At 34.6% G+C, this 23,776-nt stretch overlaps 2 protein-coding genes across 3 annotated transcripts in view; one reads left to right on the forward strand and one right to left on the reverse strand.

The window, feature by feature from the left end:
• Window positions 1–984: 984 nt before the first annotated feature.
• LOC128216564 (OTU domain-containing protein 5-A-like) lies at window positions 985–12,831 on the reverse strand. The gene is made up of 9 exons (XM_052923159.1): window positions 12,248–12,831; window positions 11,695–11,788; window positions 11,199–11,263; window positions 10,264–10,420; window positions 7,990–8,144; window positions 7,297–7,491; window positions 6,151–6,313; window positions 5,043–5,144; window positions 985–4,290 (listed from the first exon to the last, which is right to left on the reverse strand). The coding sequence occupies exons 1-9, from the start codon at window positions 12,674–12,676 to the stop codon at window positions 4,127–4,129; spliced, it is 1,524 nt and encodes a 507-aa protein (XP_052779119.1). The 5' UTR covers window positions 12,677–12,831; the 3' UTR covers window positions 985–4,126.
• A 3,788-nt stretch (window positions 12,832–16,619) lies between these two features.
• The window catches only part of LOC128216750 (serine/threonine-protein kinase PAK 3-like), a 32,783-nt gene continuing 25,626 nt past the window's right edge, over window positions 16,620–23,776 (forward strand). For both annotated transcript variants that reach the window (XM_052923404.1, XM_052923405.1), the window contains exons 1-3: window positions 16,620–16,750; window positions 17,579–17,796; window positions 19,931–20,027. In XM_052923404.1, the coding sequence (XP_052779364.1) occupies window positions 16,733–16,750; window positions 17,579–17,796; window positions 19,931–20,027 (333 nt within the window). In that variant the 5' untranslated portion in view covers window positions 16,620–16,732. The remainder of the gene's footprint in view (window positions 16,751–17,578; window positions 17,797–19,930; window positions 20,028–23,776) is intronic.

Raw genomic sequence — 23,776 nt, forward strand, 5'->3', positions numbered from 1 at the left:
TAAATACCAAGTTTAATCAAGATATGTCAATCGCGACTAAAGTTATTCAGTTCCAGCTGTTTTTTTATTTTTAGTTTTATAGACCTTGATCCCAAATGCTATCCCATGATATATCTATAAACTCTTTCTAAATACCATGTTAAGTCAATATATGACAACCTTAACTATTGTTATTCAGTTTCAACAGTTATTCTATGTTTAATAATAGTTACCCTGACTTTGACCCCAAACGCAATCCCAAGAAAGATTTCCATATAGTCTTCCTAAATACCAAGTTCAGTCAAGATAAGTAAACACTATTATTCAGTTTCAACTTTTTTTTATTGTAGTAACAGTGACCTTGACCCAAATGCAATCCCATGAATGGCCTCCATTTTCTCTTCCAAAATACAAAGTTTTGTCAAGATAAGATGCATGAGTTTTTGTTCTGTGTTGGTTTGAAAACATTTGAGCATATTTTAAAGGGACTAGACACCAGATGCAAGAATACTATTGCAAGAAAAAAAGAAAATTGTAAAAAAAAAACTTTAATAAAATTGATATCATTGTGTACAACGCATTGAATCTTACTTACTGGTGTATCAAATCTCTTGTGTATCTTTCGCAGTTTTTGCGTATTTTTTTTTATATTTACTGGGTTTGTCTACCATGTACATCCCAGTTATTTTAGAAAAGTGTCAGTATATGTATCTGTACTAATCACATGACTATCATATGCTAAATACACACACTTTAAACTGGGAAACCATTATGCACTATTTTTAAACAGGTTAACTCAGATGAGACAGCGACAAACTATTCTTTTAATAATGTAAAATGATGTATTATCGGCCTCATACTAGTTTAAATCGATAATTCTAGGCTTGTTTTGATGGAAATAATGTATTTGTCAATGTTAGGACTATCTGGTGTCTAATCCCTTTAAGTCTTAGATGAAATTTAATATAACCTATCGCAGTGGCACGAAAGCAACGAAACAACAAATAGCATTTCCAAAGTATTTATTATTAGCATCTGATAATCAATCATAAATGTGTTAATAGAGTTAATGATTAGAAAGAGTTAAACCATTTGGAAAAAATCAAACAACATAAAATAAATTCATTTAAAACAAAAGAGACCTAGGATTACCCTAGCAACAAGAATAACCTTTAACAACATAGCACAATCGGAGTCACACACAAATACACTCAAACATAACAACAGCTTATTAACAAGAGCACCACAGGTGGACTTTATCGCTTGTCTGTTTTTCTTAGTTGACCAAGGAACATTATATTAAACCTCAACAAATATGTTATATTGGTAATTTAGGACAAACAAAAAATACTTCAGGTTACATTACCTGACCCTTCCTATAAAAAAAGGCGCCGCCCCTACCGTTTTCATGGTCTGCTGTTAAAAAAGGTTAAAAAAAATTTAATTAATAATTATAATGTAAGTGCATATTTCAAAATGTAGTTTAAAACCTTTTAAGCTTTATACAGAACTTAACTTTAAAGCTGTACCTCCCTTTTTTATAGTCTGTTGTTAAAAAAAATAAAAAAATAATAATAATTTAAGTGTGTGTTTTATATGTAGTTTTAAACCTTTAAAGCTTTATACAGAGATTATTTTAATGCCATTTTCTCAAAGGTGACAATATTGTTCTAACATAAAGCTTAATAAAAAAACTTACAAAGCCTACCCTCCCTACTTGTTTTTAAAAAAATATTACCCTTACACAACCATTTATTTGTTTTTGCCTTGTGAACATGCGTACCAAGTTGCATGTAAATATCTTCATAACGATTTCCAAATTATGGCCAAAATTAATGTTTTTGCATGGTGAACACGCGTACCAAGTTGCATGTAAATATCTTCATAACGATTTCCAAATTATGGCCAAAATTAATGTTTTTGCATGGTGAGCACGCGTACCAAGTTGAATGTAAATATCTTCATAACGATTTCAAAATTATGGCCAAAACTAATGTGTTTGCATGGTGATGACAACAACGGCAACAACGACACCAAGATTATAATAATACCTTGAACTTTCCTTTGAAATACAGACGAGCAGACAAGCTATACATATCTGTGCAACCATAATTATTTTTTTTAAAAACATTCATTAACTGCATATAAACGCTATTATTTATAACTTAACATATTCTGATGCCTTCAGTATGAAATATAATACAAAAGAAGGAATGGCCCATTTAATCGTGGACTGAGTTGTTTCGTGAACTGAGTAAACAAAAAAAGCAAATGAATAACAATCAAGCATCTGTCGCTAATTACAAAAACCATGTCACAATGGCAGGATTGTTTAGAAATTTGTTAAAGTTAACAACATGATTAACAACATTGCTGTTAACTTTTGAAGCTGAAATACTTTGAAAAGTCTTTATGTACAGCTAAAACAGTTGGCTCAAATATTATTTAGGAAAACTGCAGATCATATATTTATATGACTACTTGTGAAAATACCACAGAAATGTTGATTTTAAACTAAACAACATGACATCAACAATGTTGTTTAAAAGTTAACAACATTACATCAACAATGTTGTTTAAAAGTTAACAACATGACATCAACAAAGTTTTAAACAATCGGCCCAGTGTCTCTTGTCTTCTTTTTTAAGGTTTCTTTTAACCAACTTAGTTAAACATTTCTTTATGTGTGATATATGTACTGTTATGTGACGCACATACACATGTTTGTATCATAAATGAGGGGACTATCATGAAATAACGTTAAGTATACATTTTTTTATACTATATAACACACCATCATTTATTTTTGTAGCAGACAAAAAGATGCAATGCCGATTTCTTATAAAACAAGGGAACAAATCATGAAATCCGCCACAGGGAAACATACTTTTACATTTGAAACCAAGTAATATTATCCATTCAAAACCGCAAACATGACATAAACCCCACAATTTTCCATACCTTTCCAATCAAACTAAATGCAAAGGTTCAACTTCATCATCACAGTTTCGTACAAAGCCTAGCTTCATGAAAATTAATGTATTAATAAGCCTCGGGAAACTGAGTTATGGGCCCTTTTTTTACATTTGGGCAAAATGATCAAGCCTTCCAACTGAATCGGCACATTTGTTGCAATAACAAAAAAAGCCTCAATGAGTTTTGCTATACAGTTGAAACCCATTGGCTCAAACTCTCAAGGACCGGCTAAAATACCTTGAGCCTCGTGAAATTTAAGCAAAGCCAGAATGCTTACATTTGGTAAAAATAAATAATGGCTCTTTACATCCAGTTCGAGCCAACGATGAAATCGAGCCGAGCGAGTTCGAACCAATGAAGTTCGACTGTATATCACTGTTAACTAGGGCATGGATGGGTGGGTAACTGCGGGCTGATCAAATTTTGGCATTACAATTTAAGTACCCAATACCTTATCAATGCAGCTGTACCATCAAAATGTTTGGTGATTTTTGGTTGGTTCACATCAGCCTTGTCACCAGCTGCTTGGTAAAGTGAATGAATATGAATTTTCTTCTCAATGAGCATTTTCATAGAAGACGTTCGCCAAAATGTAACTGAGCTCACATAAACAGAGCGAGAATAATGTTTTTTCAAAAGACATACGATAAAAAAAAACCTGCACTTGTTGTTGATAGGGGCACCATATCTATTAGCTACTGGTAATCAATATGCTAATAAGCTGACTGGCAGGCCTAATATGGCTTGCTTTGACATGATGTAAAGGGTTTAGATGACATGGTTAATGTATAATATGTCCAGTTTTTTCTGTGGCATGAAATGTACATGTATGTACAGGATACCCAAGGGTGGAGGATTGGGTTCCCATGTCCTAAATTGTAACCCCATCCATGCCCTACAGTTAACCTATGTAAAAACTACTTTTTAATTATATTTTTTAAGTTTAAAAAATTATTTTAACTACAAATGTCCATGTACAAATACAAATACATGTACAACTGACAAAGTTCAATGCGTAAATTAGCCTATCTTGGGTCTAATTTTGGTGATAAGACTTGTCACTTCTTTCCATGAACACAGGGCCCGAATAAAATACATATTGTATTGTTTGTGCTAATTCACCATAAGCGATGTAGTACATTCAAACGCACGCTATAGCCAGCAGTCTATGTTAGCTAGGGGGCGAGTCCGGCCGGCCAGGAGCCCGGGGGGATCCCTTGTCCGCCCCAGGGAGTGGGGGATGAGCCCCCCTCTTGAAACTGTCTATATACTCCTGTTGGGACTGGGCAATCACCTGGGCCAGAATATCCTCTTCTCCGAAGTTTGCGTAGTCCGCTGAAATTTACACGAGGCAAGATATAAATGTATTAAAGTGATACTCGTAGTTTAAATTAATAACAACTATCATAAACTTTGAATGATAAACCTTTAATTTCTCACTAAATAATGCATTTATGGAAAATATCAATTACTAATAACAAGATTGAAACTGTGTATTTAATGGCTGAAATGTAGAAATAGTGTGTTGTATGCACCTTTCTTTTAAATTAAACACGGTATAATCCTTCAAGAACCATTGTTTTATATATTTTCCCTTTTTGGTAAATTAAAACAATTGTTTTAATACAAGTTAGTCTTTGTTCAATATATGATGTAAATTAATAAATGACATAACTTTTTATTTAGTTTCTATGCTTGGATATATTCACCATATTACCAATACCCAGTAATACATGGACATAGAAGAAATCTAATGAATTCCACCACTTGACCATTCACAAACCTAATCAGCACAATCACAGTAATGAGGCCACCCCACTTTAAAGACCATTTTCTCATTGTTCCATAGGTGGTTTGAATAGAGAGTTTTTACTGTGTAATCAAATATATCTTAAAAAGTTTTCATAACATGTTTATAAATGAATACAAACTTAACATGTTTCAAACTTTGGCAGTTGAAACCTAATATTACTCCTAATAAACATAATACCAGACAATTTCTGCCTTTTTAAGCCCCCTATCCATCTTCTGCAGTGGCCTGCCCTTTTATAAAAGTGGCTATAACACTAGTGCTAAAGGAGACATACCATAGATGGACTCCGGGTATTGACCGACTATCGAGTGTGTCTCGTACTCCCTCCCTCCAACAGCCCCCTCTCCAACCGCTGCTACATCCGACATGGGGGACCCTGCAATATAAGGAAAATATTACACAAGTAATCAAGCTGATATATCATATATATGGCCTCTGGTACAATCCGCAAAATACTTAAAATGGACTTCATGTGAACTTTGTCTTAAATAACGTCAAGTCTGAATACATGATGTTTACCACTACTGTCGGAGACGATAATTTTAACTGTGATACAGTGAGGTACTACCTCAAATCTTGTGACAATTTTCAGAATAAAGTCACTTTAAAAGCTGCACTCTCACAGATTGAACGTTTTGACAACTTTTTTATTTTTTTGTCTTAGAACGAGCCATTTTTGCGAAAAACCATGGAAACGAGTTATAGAAGTCTGCTGACAAAAAATTAGATCGCAGATTTTTATGTTTAAGTTTAAAAATTGATGTTTTATGCATTTTTCTTAAATTGTTAGTAACAGTTTAAGGCATAAAACATTAATTTTCCAACAGAAATATGTAAATCTGCGATCTGATCTTTTGTCAGCAGTCTTATATCAGTGGTTTGCAGATATTTACGCAAAAATTTGCTCATTCCAAGACAAAAAATTACAAAGTTGTCAAAACGGTTAATCTGTGAGAGTGCAGCTTTAAAACTAGCTATTTATAAGGTCAAAGTGTCACGAGTATCAAAGCGAGCATCAAATAAAGCAACAACCAACAGGAACCAATTAACTTCATTTTCTTTGGTCTCTTGAGCCATTAAATGTGCAGAAATCCTCGAATCTGCATACAATTCCATCCCTGAATTCCTTTAATCTTTGGAGACAGCTTTATTGAAATTGAAGCTGATAAAATTAATGCTCAAAATTATGCCAACCCCTACTTATATGTATATTTACCCTTTTGGGGTCCAAATTAGAAAAAAAGGCATCCACCTATATACTATGAAAATAATTTCCCCTCCATGGGATATATGTTTTAATGGAATAGCCCTAAGTTAAGAAATGAAGTTTTTTATATAAATATAACGGGCCTTAAACGACAGAGGCACAGTATGATCCCCACCTTTTGATTCATGTTGTCTAGGAGACATATCAAGGGTCTTGGGCGAGCCCGGATTGGAAGTTTTATGGTGTGGGGATCGGGCGTGTCTAACGTCCGGGGCACTCGGGCCATCTAGAAGTTGAGAGTACTCGCTCGATGAACTGCAGGTGGCGCTAGCTGTGCACTGTAATGTAATAAAGTGATTATGCTCATGTATCAGCAAATGGGATCCCTGGCTATATTCTAATTAAATCATATAGTAAACTTTTGAAGAAAAAAGCCGTCAAGATTTAACGGGTTATTTAGCAGTTGGCGCATTTAAGTTGGCTGGTATAAAAACATTTTTGTCAACTTTTACGAAGTTAGTCTAATTTTATTATATAAAACACCTTTATGACGAAAACGAAGCCAAAACATTTATAGGGTTAGTCAGCCATTCAATCAATCCTGCTGGCTAGCATAGAGACATTTGTCCCAAGACTTTAAGTTAGTCTGATTTAATTATTTAAAACACTTTTAACAAAAACATGGACCAAATATTATCGGGTTAATCGGCAGTTTGCACATTCATTCTGTCAGCGTGTATCAAAGGCAGCACTTGACACATGGTACTATGCTGTTACAGGATCATAAAATGGCAGTAGTATGACACGTCTTTTTCCATGTGGCAAGCTGTATTATTATTGGATATGGAAAAAGATGTGGATATGGATGTAATAAAATGCAATAAAAACAACAGTTTGTCTAAATCAGTCTCAATGAAATGTGATGCCATTTCCAAACAGATTTGCGCTTTATTTAGGGAATGTGATTGACCTGAAAGCTGAAGGGCTGAAATCATTCGGGCGATGGGTTTTGGGAGCAATATAGGTCCAAATTTGAGGTGAGACACCCTGCCACAAAAGCAGAACTGACTTTTTAGAAGCCCTTTCTAGCCTTTTCCAAACTTCAAAATTGAGGGAACCCGAAGTGTCAACTGATACCAACAACAAATAAAAACAACAATCCAAAGCAACCAGTGAACTGTTTTTAATCTGTTAAAAATTAATTAAAATATTTTGGGGGGTCCCTGGAGCCCTAAGATCTTAGGAAATCCATGATTCCGCGAAAGGTCACAACCCTATTAATCCATATAACACAGGTATTATTTTACAGGTAGCTACTCACGTTTTGCGAGCTCCTCATGCGTTTCTCGTTGTCTCGTAGCCAGGAGAGGTAGGACTCACGCGCGACCTGTTCCTGTAGCGTCTCCTGCGTGACTTCCCAGTCTGTCTCCCGTATTTTATCCTCTAACATCGCCTGCTCCAGGTGCAACTCCTCAGACTGACGTGTTGCGTCACGCACAAGGGTGGGCTCCGACAGCTTTATCAAAATGAAATTTGAATGCAATAATTAGTTGTTCACAAGCTAAGACTATTTAGTATGATGCAGTGCCAATTGCGTTAAATTGTTGTAGGTTTTGTGACATTGTCAGTTTCTACATCATGCAAAACCTTTATATCTGGCCATAACTCATAAACTTGGTATGCATGTTACAACAGACAATACACACATGAACACACAAGGCTTTGGCCACTGACTTCATACTTAATTGTCAAGTTTTTATTTCATCTTTTTTTAGTCGACTTTAAATAAGAAAATTATTGTCATCATCGCAGAATGGTGCCTTCTGTATAAAGCTTTAAAGGTTCGAAACTACATATTACAACACACTAAAAAAAATATTTTTTTAACAACTGACTTTAAAAATGGTAGAGTCAGGTAACCCAATGTATTTTTTTTAGACCTCAGCACTCTGATATTCCTTTGATGAAAACCAATATTTTCTATTGACTAACTACAACAGATGTGAATATCTACCCCAGGTTGAAAGTTGCTCAAAGGCAGCCCCAGCCCCACACCGACGGTCTGCTTGTACGGATCAATGACCGCGTTGTAATGCACGTTACGATGGTAGCTGATCCGTACTGGCTCATTGTCAGTCTTGTAGGATCCGTGGAACGTATTAATGGGATCTGACAAACAAAATTATAAAAACCCAGGTAAGTCAAAATCAAGTGTGTTGATTTAAAGACTAATGTTAGCATATTTAGTTTAAACATATTTATTTTACAACAAATGTGAAACAAGTTATTACAACATTTAATGATTATATTAATCACTCTCGTTGGCACGATTTTACGCGAGAGTGTGGTCTTGTTGTGGGGCATATTATATGGCTTGATTATGCAGACAATCTTGAGTCTGTAGAAGCCAGTACTGAAGTCCTTTTTAAAGGCCATAAATTTCTAACCCTGGTAGTGTATCAAACCCATAAACACTTGGTCCATACTATCATACTTGAGGACAAAATTAAGTTCATAAAGAACTCTGGAGTATTTTCAATTGATGTCATGTTGTTAGATTTCAGCTAGTTTTGTTGGTATTTATAAGCTTATTTTATTTATTTATCATGTATTTAAATTCTGATATATATTAATGTGTGCATGATAGGTTTGCATGTAATAATTATTTTTTTTAAAGGTGTATACAACAAATTGATTCCAACTAAAAACAAACAGTATGACTATTTTAAAACAATTTAAACACCTATTTATTTTACACCTATTTAAAAGCACAGAAATGTTGTACAGGACACATCAGAACCCACCATTTGACATTTAAAATCTCAAAATTTTCCAACCTGCAGGAGGGGGAAACCCTCCCCCGTTCTCACTTCTCCCTAAAATTTCTGTCTAGGATAACGCTTATGATAGGCGTACCACCTTAACACTGGACTATTCCAACTTCATTGTTAAAGACTGTGTATATTTCCTTTACATTTCAAACATTACAGTTGTCCGGCTAGCGCACATGGTTCTCACCAAGGTGACCCGGGATCGATTCCTAGCCTTGGTGCTTGTCAGTTTGGTAAGTGGTCAATAAACCGGCCAAGTGGTTTTCTACGGGCATTCCGTTTTCCCCCACAACACAAGACCACACTCTCGTGCAACAATGTGCCATTAAGAGTGACTTAGTTTAAGTTGAAATTAATTTCTTCACAAAAATTAACAAGAGGCCCAAAAGGGCCTATGCTCTACTGGCATGGCTTTTGTGGTCATATCAATCCAGAGCATGTATGTATGGGTAAAAGGCAACAGACATATACTTTATATTTTGTGTTTTGGTTACCTGAAAACGAAGCACGATCAACATCTGAGCCCAGAAAGTATTGTAAGCAGATTAGTTGCATGAACTATTTTAATATGTGCCAAGTAAAAGTCATCTGACAAAAAAAAAATGCTTTCAAAACTGTACTCATAGTAAAAATTTCTGCAGTTTTAAAAGTTAAAGTAGGTCAAAAGGTCAAAGTCAAGGGCATCCTAGGACAACATTGATCAATTTGAACAAACATTCACAATCAATTGTTCTGAGATGGATGCACGAACACACAAAAAGATTTTCAAACCTTTCCAGATTTATGTTTACCAAACCTGTGAACCCTGGGTGTGGCCAGTAATGACACCAGGTGCATAACTTAAACATTCACAACCAATTATGTTAAAATGAATGTGCAAACTACAGAACTTAAAGCTAAAAAATGGCCTTTGGGCTTTCAACAAGAACAAGGCAGAGTAATTCACAAAATCAACTGCAGAAGCAAAAAGCAAATTGTCTCTCAAAATCCTAGACTTGCAAATTGTCTCCCTTAATTCTAGACTTGAATTTACATGTACATGTAAACTTGGCTAAAAATAGAATTCGCTCATGCAGACCTGGCTAAAAATAGAAAGCATTTCTTTAAAACTTTCATGGCCCATAATCTAGGCATTTATGGACGGATCTGGCTGGTTTTCGAAAGGAACCGAGCTCTAATGGATATCTATATACTGTGCAAGTTTCATCGAGATACAATCAAAACTGAAGACTGTATCGTGTTCACAAGCAATTGTTTACAGACGCACGACCACACAGACACACGACCGCACGGATGCACATACTACGTACACATTACCATCGCATAAGCTCTTCTGGCCTTTGGCCAGTAGAGCTAAAAATTAAATAAACTAAACAGTACGCATAGAATTATTTATAAACCCATTTAAAGAACACACAATAGATTTTAACATTATACTTATAAATGAATGTATTTACCAATACTATATTGGTAGACTTCTATCGGTCGGTTGTAAATTTCACACATGGCTTGGATTTCTAAATGGTTCCCATGGCAGTTTTCCATTCTTTTTCTATTCAAATATGTATTAAAATCCTCTGTTACATAGTGCGAGTAGTAGTCAGAGTTCTTGGCCTGAAATACAAGTCATTCCAACATAAAAACATTTGCATACATCAGGGATGTGATTGACCTGGCAACTGGAGGGCTGAAACCATTTCGGCCATGGGTTCTTGGGGTACATTTGGGGTCAAAAGCACACTGCCGTAGAAGAAAAACTGGCTTTAAAGAGGCTCTTTTGAGGGTTCTTCTGACTTCAAATTTGAAGCAAACTGGAACATCAACACTTACAACCAAAAGCACTCTAGTAACATTTTAAATCAGCTAAAAAAAATAATATATATACCATTAGATCCGCGAATCCGCAGACAAATCACATCCTTGCACATCCTAAAACAAGCAGTGCTTCAGCTAGGCTTAAACAGCAGGGTTGGGCACCCTGCTGCCCTCTTCCAGCACCCTGTTAGCTTTTTACTACACCCTGCTGTGCCCTTTTGTTTGACAGTCATTTTCCATACGTAAGTTAAGTATAAAAATAATAAATATACATAATTTTGACAATAGATATTTATACTCACACGGATTGATATTTCAGTCATTCAAGTCTTTTGAAATGGGGAAAAGAAACAAATATTTTAATTATTTCCTCATTTGCAGGAGACAGTAAATCTGGTTCTGTTAACTGTAAAATTTCCCTATTTTTATGAAAAATGATTACTTTTCGTCAAAATGGCATACTTGGCGACACAAATTTTGCCAATATGTCAAGGGTCTTTTTCCCAAAATTGGCAGAAAAAGGCCTGTCTATAAAACTAGACTGCAATTTGTACAAACATGAGAAAACACAACTTACCAGATACTCAATGCACTGTTTTCTCACTGTTCCATGCATCTCTTGATCACCATACACTTGATCGGCTGAAATGGCATATTTTTTAAAGTTAAGAGTTAAGGTAACTTAATTACGCCTTATTCATGTCGCAGAAATCAAAATAGATCCACAAAAAACATCTGTTAGGGCATGTGGGTTTTAAAAGACATTTATGATATGAAGATATGATGTAAGCAGTAAATATGAAGTCATAGTTTTCTGTGACTAAAAACAGAATGACGGCACAAGTGATACGACATGATCTGAAGGTCACTGATATGTTCAAGACAGGTTAGGTTTCTTTTGATGAACATATAATTCTAACGCCCAAAACTATCCGTCTTGAATTACAACTGTACTCTTGCTGCGGATCATTTTAAAGCGTTAATTTAGGGTTTTATTGTTAATAAACAATCTAAGTTCTCGTAACCCTTCTACTGTGATATTAAAATGTCCCACAAAAATGAACATTTCTTACCAACAGCTCTAAACAGGCAGGCACCATCCTCGCCCATTTTCCGGATTGAAAATCCTCGCTTTTCCTTAAGAGAGGTTTCAAACCATTTTTCCAACTGAAGAGAAATTGAAACAAACACAATTTAAAGCTATGCCAGGACAACTGCTTTATGTAAAAAATATTAAAATTGGATTTCAAAAAATATTAAAATTGGATTTCAAAAAATCTGCATAGTTTGAAAGGAACAGACTAAGGCAGACATCGAAATTAGTCTTTTGGATGAACAAACCAGAATTCTTACACTAATGCTTGGCATTACATTTAAGAACAAGCCCTGCTGCATAAAACCTAGATTTTGAGCAAGCCCAGAAAGCATTTTACCAGTGCATGGCTTACGGGCTTAGGTTTTTAGCCAGGTTTTAATAGGGCACCCTGCTGATGAAGAGGAGCGGGGTGCTAAGGCAAAACAGGGCTGTATATGGCTGTGAAGAACTTAAAACATTATGAATTTAAAATATATAAGAAACTATGTTTGATTGAAGTGAACATTGTCAAAGATGTCATCATGCCATACCTCCTCAATATTTTCTGGGTGTTGGGGAGGAACGTATTCATCGTCGCTGTTGCGAGTTGGTTCCTCTTCCTCATATGACACACCCTGTTGTGGTGAGTGAGCCGCAACCGCTGGAGCTATGCTAGCATGTCCGGAATGTGCACCACGATGTTTCCGTGGGTGATTCCTATGCGGCGACGACCGGTGCCGACGCTTGTTATGACCAGCTGCACTGTCATGAGCGTCATATGGGCCCGGATCAACGTGAGCCGCATCCTCTCGACCTGGGGTCGGCAGCCATCGCGTCGGAGAGTTTCTGACACGGGCTGGTTTTTCGTGACGGTTCTCTGTCCCCGACGGATGGTGACGGGGGTGGTGGGACAAACCTTTATCTACGTTGTCACTTTCATTTTTATCTTTCGTTACTTTCTTCTTCGGAAGGATAGTCATGGTTCGCAGGTGTGCACCTACTATCTGCGTGTATTTAAAGTAAATTTAACACGAATATTCGTGGCTACAGGACGTTATTGGTGGTTTTAGGGATTTCTTGGCGACTGCCAGGTGTGACGTCACTTATTATTTTGCTAAATGCGCCATCTTCAGGGAAAATCCGAGACATAGAGGGGCAGCAGACAACAGTTCTAATTTCTACGGATGTTACATTTTTTTTACGTAGTGATTTCCCCTCAACTAAGTTTAATTGACAACATACAGTTTGATTCGTCTCATTTATGATTATTTTTGATAATTTATTGTATTTGTAGTTTTCAGAATTCATCTCTGAATAAGAGAATGACATGCTTTTTTAATACTGTATAGGGCATTATTCAAAGGAACAATAGTTTGTACATCTGAGATGGACTTTTTATGGATGTTTTTATTATAACGAAGTGTGGCAAATCATTAGGAGTGTTAAAACTAATAAACTGACGGCTAGAATCCTTGAGGAAATGCTGATTTATGCTTAAATATTGTCTTTGAAGTCCACGATTACGAACGGCAAATGTACGTGTAGCCAACGTGCTGGACTTGGTATTTACCTACAAAGAAGAGATGATTTAAAAAGTGATCGTGATATACATGTTTAATGCTTCATCAGGAAAAAGTGACCATGTTGTCATAGAATTCGATTCATATGCTACAGAAAAGTCACAATGGCAAGATGATCTAAGTGGCGAAGATCAAGAACTGAACTTTTCGTAGGCGATACTAAGATATAGCAAATGGTTAAAAATAAAGACCAAGAGTTATAACTCCAAGATGACAATTTTACTTCGAATGCATGGTCTGACGAGTGGCAATTGATGTTCAACGAAAAGATTAAACAATGCTTTCCTGAACCAGATATATACATATGACATACTGGGAATACGTACACTATTATTGATATTGCAAGAGTTGAAAATGAAAAGGACCACGGTGTCATCCTTGACAAAGTTCTCTCATTCAATGACCATATCAGCGTGAAAATATGCATCAATAAAAAATATTGACATCATATGTAAAAATTGACCCTTTTATGAAAGGAGATATTCATCAACCTGCACATGACAGTGGTAGGATGTCATATAGTGTCTGTTGTAAATTTAAAAGAGTTTATTGGGCATAAGTGAACATATATGTATGTGAAAACTTAACATAATGATAAAGATTTGTTTCAACTTTTCGATGAAAACTTAATGGTATGGAAATATCTCTTTTGAGCTACACACGTTTATATTAATGAGAATGAAGAGTCAAAAAAATCATCAGTGGATAACAAATTTGAAGTGAATGGTGTTGGTTCAGATATATTTGTCATGTTTAAGGTATTGAAATCCTGGTATGCATTATTAATAGGTGCCATCCGCGCATTATCAATAGGTGTCATCCGCAGGTATCGTCTAAACTGCTTACCAAGTATAATGTTCCTAGGCCGAATATTTCATCAGTTATTGACCCTGACCCACTGACCACACAATATTTCGGGTTTATCTCCTTGTCATGATCATACTGTATACCAAGTTTGGTTTCCTAGACCAAACGTTCTTCATTTATTGATCGGATACGGACTTTCAGCTCACGGTCACCACGTCAATGACCTTTGACCATCTGACCTCAAAATCAAAAGGGTTCATTTGCTGGTCATGCACAGCCTTTCCACCAAGCTTGGTGTCCTTGTACGCCAGCATTTTTCTATATTGATCTGAAATGGATTTTAGAAGTTTACGAAGACCTTATAACCTTTGATCGACGGGCCTCAAAATAGAAGGGTTCTTCCTCTGTTCATGACCAACCTGTCTACAAAGCTTAAAGTCTTTGGGCTCCAGCGTTCTTCATAAATTGTTCGAAAACATATTTTTAGCTCACTGTCAAGCGACCTTGACCGTTCACCGACTGACCTCAAAGTAAATAGGGTTCAATGTGGTTATATAGCCAATCTGCAATTCAAGTTTGAGGTAACTGGGCCTAAGCATTCACAAGTAATCAATAAGAAACCGTGTGGACGAATGAAATCAATATCGAGTCTGTTTTTTTGGGTAGCAACTAGTACTGGTTTCCATTTGAGAGGCCATGAGAAGGAGCCTCTAATTGGTATCGAGTCTACAACGGCCTCTTGGGTGAGATGAGGAAACCTTAACCAGTAGACCACCTTCACCTGACACATTATGTGTACATGCCATATCCCCCGGAGGGGGATGAAAATCCCCCGGAATTAAAAAAAAGTGTGTTTAAAATTACGCAAATTTATCACAGGGTTTAATTATATATGCCTGTTTACAGTTATAATGCCCTTCCTGTCCAGAAGCTTAATTGGATTATCAACTGATGGTGTGTTTTAACAACACCTATTGGGTGACACTTAATAAATCAGCAGGGCACATTTCATGCATAATTTTAATTGAAACTGACAGAATTTGTGTAAGAAATGTCAATTAGACTGGTCAGATAAAAGGTCGATTTTCATTGGTTAAAACTATAATTTTTATCCAATCAGAGAGGATAAAAAACATCAAAACATGTGTCATTGTCATCAAAAGGATTAATAATTTAAAGGTGACAGTAAATTATTCAGTAATGAAAAGGATTAAAATAACTAATAGACAATGCTGTTCTTTGTTATGCCTCACTAATATGTTTACATACATGACATTGACCTTCATCGCAAATATCGGAAAATAACAGAACTTTCAGAAGAGAAACTGAAAGTAGACAATTCGGATGAAATGGCTTTTATTTATTATGGTGGTGATGTTGTTGTTTTTTATGAATGCCAAAAAAAAAGATATGTTTATGAACTTAAACAATAAATTATGCATTTGCTTTTTATCAGAAGCAAACAAATCTGACTATTTGGGAATTGAAATAAAAAATATTGATAATTCATTCCATTCTCTCTATTAGTCTGAAAGTCATCATGTATGATCATAGGCAGCAGATTTTGTATCCAATTTTAGAGGAAGGTAAGCCCATTAAATTGTCTCTGAAACATATTTTTCTGTGAAGTATTCTATTTTGCAAGTGAGTTCTTTTATTGTGCAATATGGGCCTATGGCTGTGTCTCATAAAAATATAGATGAAGTGCTGGAAAAAGGGGTAAACAAGGTGAATTGGCACGTGTGTCTTGCCCGTAATGCTACATGGCGATGATGAAAATCCCCTGGTATGTGACCCAAATCCCCTTAAATTCTGGACATAATCCCCTCGGGAGCCTTTCAAAATTAAAGCAATTTTTTTTTTCGTCTTGCGTCTTAAAATACTTTGAAATTTTGCCGAATTATATCTGCTAAAAAATCCCCCTGAATACTACCAAAATCCCCCTGAATTTTCAGACTTTTGAACAAATCCCCCTGAATGGTCTCCAGAAAATATGGCATATAAATGATTTATATAATTAATTAAACATCATTAAATCATAAGCAAAGTATATTTTCATGCCTAAAGATAAATTATGCACGTTATCGATCGTTACATTTCCAAAGTTGTATGATCTAATATGAGGCTAAATGCTCCACAAGGGACAACTACTTTTTATACTAACTGTTGTCTGCCTCTAATTTTCAAGGGAGACAAACGCAAATCATTTTCCGAAAACACTTCCGGTTTACAGGTAGAAACTTTTTAAACTTTTTAAAACTCTTTTTTTGTATCAATGCAGGTATCACATGTCATTAAAACTTATACAAGTAATGCGTAAATAAAGTTGTGTTATTGTTTTGGTTGAATTACAATTTTGTTGCGCTGACATTTTGAATTTCACGTTAAGGTGTACGAAGTCCTCATCTTCAAACTTTTAATAAGTTAAACTTTGTAAGTTATGTTACTTCCCTACGGGTATCACGAAATTAAAATACTATGATGGTCATTCAAATTTACCCCCACACTGCTTACTTCCTGATTAAAAGGATGTGACGTTCACTTGAGCCTCTACTTGAATAATTTCCTGTCCTGAACCTCTCACTAGGAAGTAAATACGTGCAGACATTTTCCTCATAAGTATCTGCTGATTCTTTAAAATTTACCATAATGGGGGATCGCAATCAAGTAAGTTATACCCTTTCAACTGTTTTGTTTAATATTCTTTTTCAAGGTATTTTGTTTATAGTTGTTTGTTTCACATTGACTTGATGATAGTAGCTAAACTCCTAGAATGAAAAGGTTCATTCATCCCAAATTTCCCTTTTTCCATAGCATAACACATTAATCATCTCTTAAATGCATTTCCAGTCATATTAAATATGATTTTTACTATATACTAACAAACCCTATACTGTTAATATTTAGGTAAAAAAGCTCATTTAAGCTGGATGGACTGTTTCGTTTTATGAGTTAAGCTTCTATCATCAAGTCACTGTAGTCTAATTAATTATACTTTGATGGATTTAATTTCGATTTTTTTATTGCAAATAGTTAGGGATTTGAAGAATCCCATATAACACGTCTATTATTTTTGACTACAAGTCACTGTGGTTTGTTAGGCCATTTTTAAAAAAACAAACTTGAAGATCAGAAAAAAATATGTGAAGTCAGTAGCTTATTCCGTCATATCAACATATAACAAGGTGTAGCAAAAATAATTGTTTCTAGTTTCCTGACAAATCTTAGTTTTTTGCCTAAGAAATTGAAGATTTTTATTGCCACTGGACAGACTTTTTCTGACCATTAAATTGTTATCCTTGAAAGTTAGAGTGTGACATGTGTGCTTGTTTAATTTCTAAGACTAAGTCTTAAAACCTTTGTGACATTGTGTCCTAATCCTTTTGTTATTCATAAAAATATATAAAGAATTATTTTTCAATTACAGAAGAATAGGCATATTTAGGTGTCTAAATCCTGTGTTATTCATTATAAAGGAATCTCATTCAATTACAGAAGACCAGGATGCCCCTGTTTAAGAAAGATTCAGGGGCTGGCGATAAGAGCAAGAAGAAGAAAGGGGAGAAGGCTAGCGTAGGAGATGGGGAGGGGATGAGTATCGGCACCCCATACATGGTGCAGCACAACTTTCATGTTGGATTTGACAAGATTACAGGAGAGTTCAATGGGCTTCCTGGAGCCTGGCAGCTCCTATTGCAAGGATCTGACATATCGTAAGTACATTGATTCGATTAATCACTATTATGCCTAAAAATATCTGATTTTAGGGCAATGGTCTCAAAAATGCTAGTTAGGTTAGGAACAAAGTGTGTAAAATATGTTGTTGTTTTTTGTTTTAAGTCCAGTCAAAACAGCAAAGCAGGTTGCGAATGCTAACCATGAAAATTTGGTTTGTTGTTTATTAAATAATTAATATTTTGTTAATAACTGCAATCATCACAAAAGGATGTTAGGGGCAACAACAAATAATCTGAAAAAAGAACAGATGTGTTTTATCTGTGGTAGAATATTTGTTAGGGTCAAGGGGTTTGCCAGGTAGGGTTGGATTGCCCTAAACACAGGATTTTTTTCAGGCCGTACATTGATTCATTTTCAAATCCACTAAAGTGCATTTTTTGTGAGTAACATATTCATAGCAAAATCTTGGGAGTCCATAGCCTAGTTTAATAGGGATATTACCTTAAAACAAAGAATAATGGTTGTTCAGGAAACACAATGAGAATAATACTTGATGGATGTGCAGAAATATAAATCACTTCATATAAATTTACTATTGTATGAAAGCTGTGTTTAACTCCACAAATATAATATTATGTTATAGTGTTAAAGTGGGTGATAAGCATTGGTTTAGCCTTGAAAAAAAGATTGTTGGTTTCAGGTTACTTGGCCCTCCTTAATAAAAGCTGCTAACCCTAGTATTTGTTTTCAAAAAAAAAAAAAAGATCTTGCCACCATTAACATACTTTTTTAAACATAAACTGTCATTAAATTTTGACATAATGCAGCTCCATAACAACAGCATGATATATATATGAGTGACATTTGCATTTAAAAGTGCTGCAAGAAAATCATCTTGACATAAAGTATGTTTGAGAAAAAAAAACAAAAAAACAATTACCTTGTTATTTTGTGAATGTTACCCAAAACAATCATATTTATTTTAGGCCTTATCCTAAGTGTTCAAAAACAGTATTCATAAATATTGTTTGGTTTCTAATTTTAGTCATAACATTTATAACTTCCTCAGTGTGTAATTTTGTGCATAATTTCTTCCACTTGTGTCTCACATATTGGCTGTCAGGTATTGCTGAAATTATATTGGTTGTTTCAGATAGTTTTAATTTGGTGTTGTAAAGAAATCTTGATGAGAACACAGGGATGTATATACATAGCATTGTTAATTGAATGCCTATTTTACTTAGGCCAAAAAACACAATGGTTTGGTTAGGGTTACATCTTTTTCCAAAAATAGATAGGGTAGGTACTGGTAGGCTTTTTTATTAGGGTTTATGTAAGAATGTTATTGTCATTTTTGGAGATTGTTATTAAAGTAATCTTCTTTATAAAGCCTTTAAGGTTTTAATCTACATATTTAAACACACATTGAAATATTTTTTTATTTATTATTTTTAACATCTGACTATAAAAACAGTAGGGTGAGCGACTATTTCATAGGTAGGAACTGGTAACCGAAACCAGGCCTTGAGTGAGCTGTTGACATTTGAAGGTCTTTCATAAGTTTGGTCTTAAAATGTGATATGAGGTGGGAATGGGAGGCATGTCCTCTCCCAAAGGAGCATTTCAAAGAAAATAGTTATAAAATAACCATTTTGAAGCATTCAGGGGCTGTATGAAATATAAACCAATTTAGATCTAACTTAAGTTTATGAGTTCTTTGATTCTTGACTGTAAAATTAACTGGTCAATATAGTGAACGGAATCAATTAGGCATTTCAAGTGCTCGATTTGATTTTTTTAAAAATCATTTTGTGTTTTATTTTTCAAAACAAAAAATCGCCCAAATATATTTTACCAGACAAAAGGACCTGTAATATCAGTGTTATAACAGGGCTGCAGCATTTATTACCAGCTGGAGCCCAGCGCCAGCAAAAGTTTTGTTTAGACTGTAATAAATGAAAACAAGAGGGCCAAGATGGCTCAATATCGCTGACCTGATTGGACAATTTATAACCTGCTGGAGCCCAGGGCCTGTGAAGTTTAGTTTGGACTGAATTAAATGAAAACAAGAGGCCCAAGATGGCCCTATATCGCTCACCTGATTGGCTCAGGGCCTGTAAAGTTTCATTTAGACTGAATAAATATGTAAAACCTTGTGGGTTCTTACAGGAAAGAGGAACAGAAGGAGAATCCCCAGGCTGTGATCAACTCCCTGAAGACGTATAGCAAGTCAATCAAGAAGAAGCCTAGTGAGAGATTCCTAAAGGTGAGCTACGCTTGGTGTATATTTCAGGGTGAGGAATCATGTGTCACCACGGGCCTGCTTCTATACGTGTAAAGATTTTAGATTTGCTTTTATTTTAATGATGCAACCTTTGCCAAAATTTCAGCCTCGCATAATCAAAATACAAGCAAATCTAAAATATTTCACATGTATAGAAGCAGAAAATAGCATAGTTTTTTATAGGCTAAAAATATTTAGAAATTACCGTCACTTGCTTGTTCACATCGGTTGTGACTCATGGTGACTGATCTGAGAACCCCTCATGTAGGTCACATGATTCCTCTCCCTGTATTAGGGGTCTTCAATAATATTTATTGACATGACGTTGAAACATCCTTGGGCTGTATTCATTGAGCTTCTTATGTCACATCTTAACTTAAGTTGATTCCTAAGATTTTGAAGTCATATTTAAAGAAAAGTTTTTTTACCATTTAAGTTTGTAGTTTCAATTAAATGAATTAGAATAAAGTATTTCAGATATTGTTAGGTTATTGAACAATGTGACCAGTGTCATACTTAAAGATGCACTATTAATCCCAAATAAGATTTGCCACAATTAATACAATTGTTTAAATATACCAGAAAGGATGAATAAATGTCGAAAACAATGGTTCTTATGGAGAATTCCAAGTTTAATTTGAAAGAATTGTGCAGAAAACACGTTTTGAGACTATTGTAGATCACTGTAAATCTTTTAGCATTCACCAATCATTTATATTTTTTGGTTTTCAGCTATTAAATTCACTGTTACAATCTTGTTATCAGTAATTAATATTTTCCATAAATGCATTATTTAATAAGTTGTTCAAGATTTGTCAATCTAAATTTATGTTTATTATACATGGGGCATTGTATTGATTTTGAATAAGAGTGTCACTTTAACTTTAGAAATGACCTTAAGTAAGGAAATAACTTAAGATGTTGAATAAATACTGACGCTGATCTTGATATTCATAACTGTTAAACCGGTGCAGTGCAGAAGTCACATGATAACCAGGATAGACTAATACATGTGGTTTTAATAACTCAATATATTATTTTGTCAAACAATAACATAGTATGCTATTAATTGTTGACGGCAGTCGCAATCTGTTAAGAGCTATATTAGTTATATTAGGTGTGACAGAGTCTTGCTGAGTTCAATTGCTCTAAAGAAATAACACTCTTTTAAGATATATTTAGTCTTTCGTAGAACAACACTTAATTCCTACAATTTGACTTCATTTTGAAATATTTGTCAAACATTTGTTCGACTTATACAGTGCTTAAGCTTTGGCAATATGATGTAAAGAATAATACTTATTCTGAAAACCATTGCGTATCAGGTTTCAATCCGTTTACCCTTTCTATATTTACTGTAGTTCAATTCAAATTTGTGAGGTTCATTTTTTTGGCAATATCTTGGGTTTGTCCAATTTTAAGAGATAAAAAAAAATAATTCACAGAGACAATTATTTGATAAATGACAACTTAAGCTTAATTTATTTTTTTCGTAAAGTTTTAAATTGACCTTCCGATTGTTGCTAAAAAATGTGCAAATATAAAACCATCACAGAATTTGAACACTTTACAGTAATATTGTTAATAGATTTCGCATGTAAATGTATGTATTTGCTGTTATGCTCTTTTCCTTTTCAAAAAAAGAGATAAAGATTTCTTTATGAAAATGGATATTCCTTGAACCTAAGTACTGATAAAGTTATCCTTAAACATTTCCTGAGCTGGTTTATTCTACTATGTAGGGCCTAAAAAAAAATTGTTTGGTTTGGGTTACCTGACCTCACCGTTTTTATAGTCAGTTGGTGAAAAAAATAAAATAATAATAATAATTTTTCAGTGTGTGTTTTTTAAGTAGTTTAAAGCTGCAATCTCACAGATTGGAAGTTTTGACAACCATTTTATTTTTTGTCTTGGAACGAGTCATTCTTTGCGAAAATCCATGGAAACCAGTTATATAAGACTGCTGACAAAAAATTAGATCGCAGATTTATATATTTAAGTTAAAAAATTAATGTTTTATGCACTTTTCTTAAACTGTAAGTAAAACATTAATTTTCGAACGGAAATATGAAAATCTACGATCTGATTTTTTGTCGGCAATCTTTTATCATTGGTTTGCAGATATTAATGCAAAAACATGCTCTTTCCAAAACAAAAAAAAGAGAAAGTTGTAAAAACGGTAAATCTTTGAGAGTGCAGCTTTAAAACCTTTAAAGCTTTATACAGAAGATTACTTTAACAATATTCTCCATTGGTGATAGTTACATTCTTATATAAAGCGTATTGAAAAAAAATAAAATCAAGCCTACCTACCCTATCTGTTTTTGAAAAGGATGTAAACATAACCAAACTTTTTTTTTTTGGCCTTGGGGAATGGTTTCAGTTTAAGATCACAATATAATTACTTTAAGGAGTGAGTACCAATCTAGCCATAAATGAAATTTTTATTCGGGGGTGTTCACAAGGTGAGATAAACTGTGATCTTACACAGAAAAAATTTTTTTTTTTAGTTTATGCCTAAACAGGATGTAAAAACAACTCAAATTGTATGTAAACATTTTGGAAATGATGTCGCTGAAATTGTGTACCATCCTTGTGCGCTCTGACATTTGATATGGATGTGAGAACGTGCTCAAATTTCAAAACAGAAGAAAATATTGAATCATTATCTGTTTGAAACAGTGAATTATTATTTTAATGATATATATAATTCACTGATAAATCTGTATAAATCATCAGAAAGCATGATATATAATAAAATATGGTTATTACGCCAAATTTCAGGGATATTCAATTCAGGATTAATCGAGAGCTTTTAGATGTAGAATGCTGCATTTTTTTAAAATAAAAAAATGATTATTTGCATTCAAAATAGTGAAAAAATACTTTTAAATGGATACAAATGGCAATTAGTTTTTGTCAGCAGTGAACTTAGTCCCAGTGCTCCAGCTTGGCCGACTTAGCAGGTTGGGGCACCTGCTGCCCTTTTCCAGCACCCTTTTGTCTTTTTACTACAACCCGCTGTGTCCTGTTAAAAGAGGCAATCTTTAGGAAAGAGTTTTAAAAATCATAAATATACATATTTTAGACAATAAAGTAAAGATAACAGCTTAGGTATTCATAACAAACTTTTAGTATTGAAAGTTGGTACTACACATGCACAATATGAATTTAACATTGGCTCTTGCAAGTGCCCCATTAAGGCTCATTCATTGCACATCAAATGTGCCCTTTCTGACCTAGCACACTGGGGGCCGTTTCATTAAAGGTCGTAAGTACCGATATCGTAACTTTTTATCGCAACTTTGAGTTTTCCTCGTAAATGCGTTTCATTAAAGTTGTCGTAGCTAAAATATCGTAACTTAATCGTGCATAACTTTACGCGTGCTAGGAAGTGCTCGTAACCTTGAAGTAGCGTTCGTAAACATGGCTGCCATGAAAATAAACTGAAAGTGAAACTGAAAGTTGGGATACTTACTGGTCCAAAGTTCAGCAGACGACGAACGGGAAGTAAACAAATGCGCAGTCAACAAGTTCACTTCTCTTTTACCCGAAAAAAAATCGTAAAGTTACGATCGCACCTTGCGATACACTTTCTGAAACGGTCGCAAGTATTTTCGTAACCTTCCGAGTTACGATATCGTAAAAGTTACGACAGTATGTTTTAATGAAACGGCTCCCTGTCTCTTCTCAAATCCTGGCTGGAGCACTGAAATCCCTTACCCTAATTT

The sequence above is a fragment of the Mya arenaria genome, chromosome 14 (genome assembly GCF_026914265.1).
Source record: "Mya arenaria isolate MELC-2E11 chromosome 14, ASM2691426v1".
Taxonomy (NCBI): Eukaryota; Metazoa; Mollusca; class Bivalvia; order Myida; family Myidae; genus Mya; species Mya arenaria.

What these genes read in the sequence shown, in the direction of transcription:
- LOC128216564 (XM_052923159.1), bottom strand. Translation starts at nt 12,676, where the DNA reads ATGACTATCCTTCCGAAGAAGAAAGTAACGAAAGATAAAAATGAAAGT. An exon ending in TGAGCAACTTTCAACCTGGG is followed by an intron (nt 7,492 to 7,989) that starts GTAGATATTCAC and finishes ATTTTGATAAAG; the next exon opens with CTGTCGGAGCCCACCCTTGT. An exon ending in TAGACAACATGAATCAAAAG is followed by an intron (nt 5,145 to 6,150) that starts GTGGGGATCATA and finishes CTTATATTGCAG; the next exon opens with GGTCCCCCATGTCGGATGTA.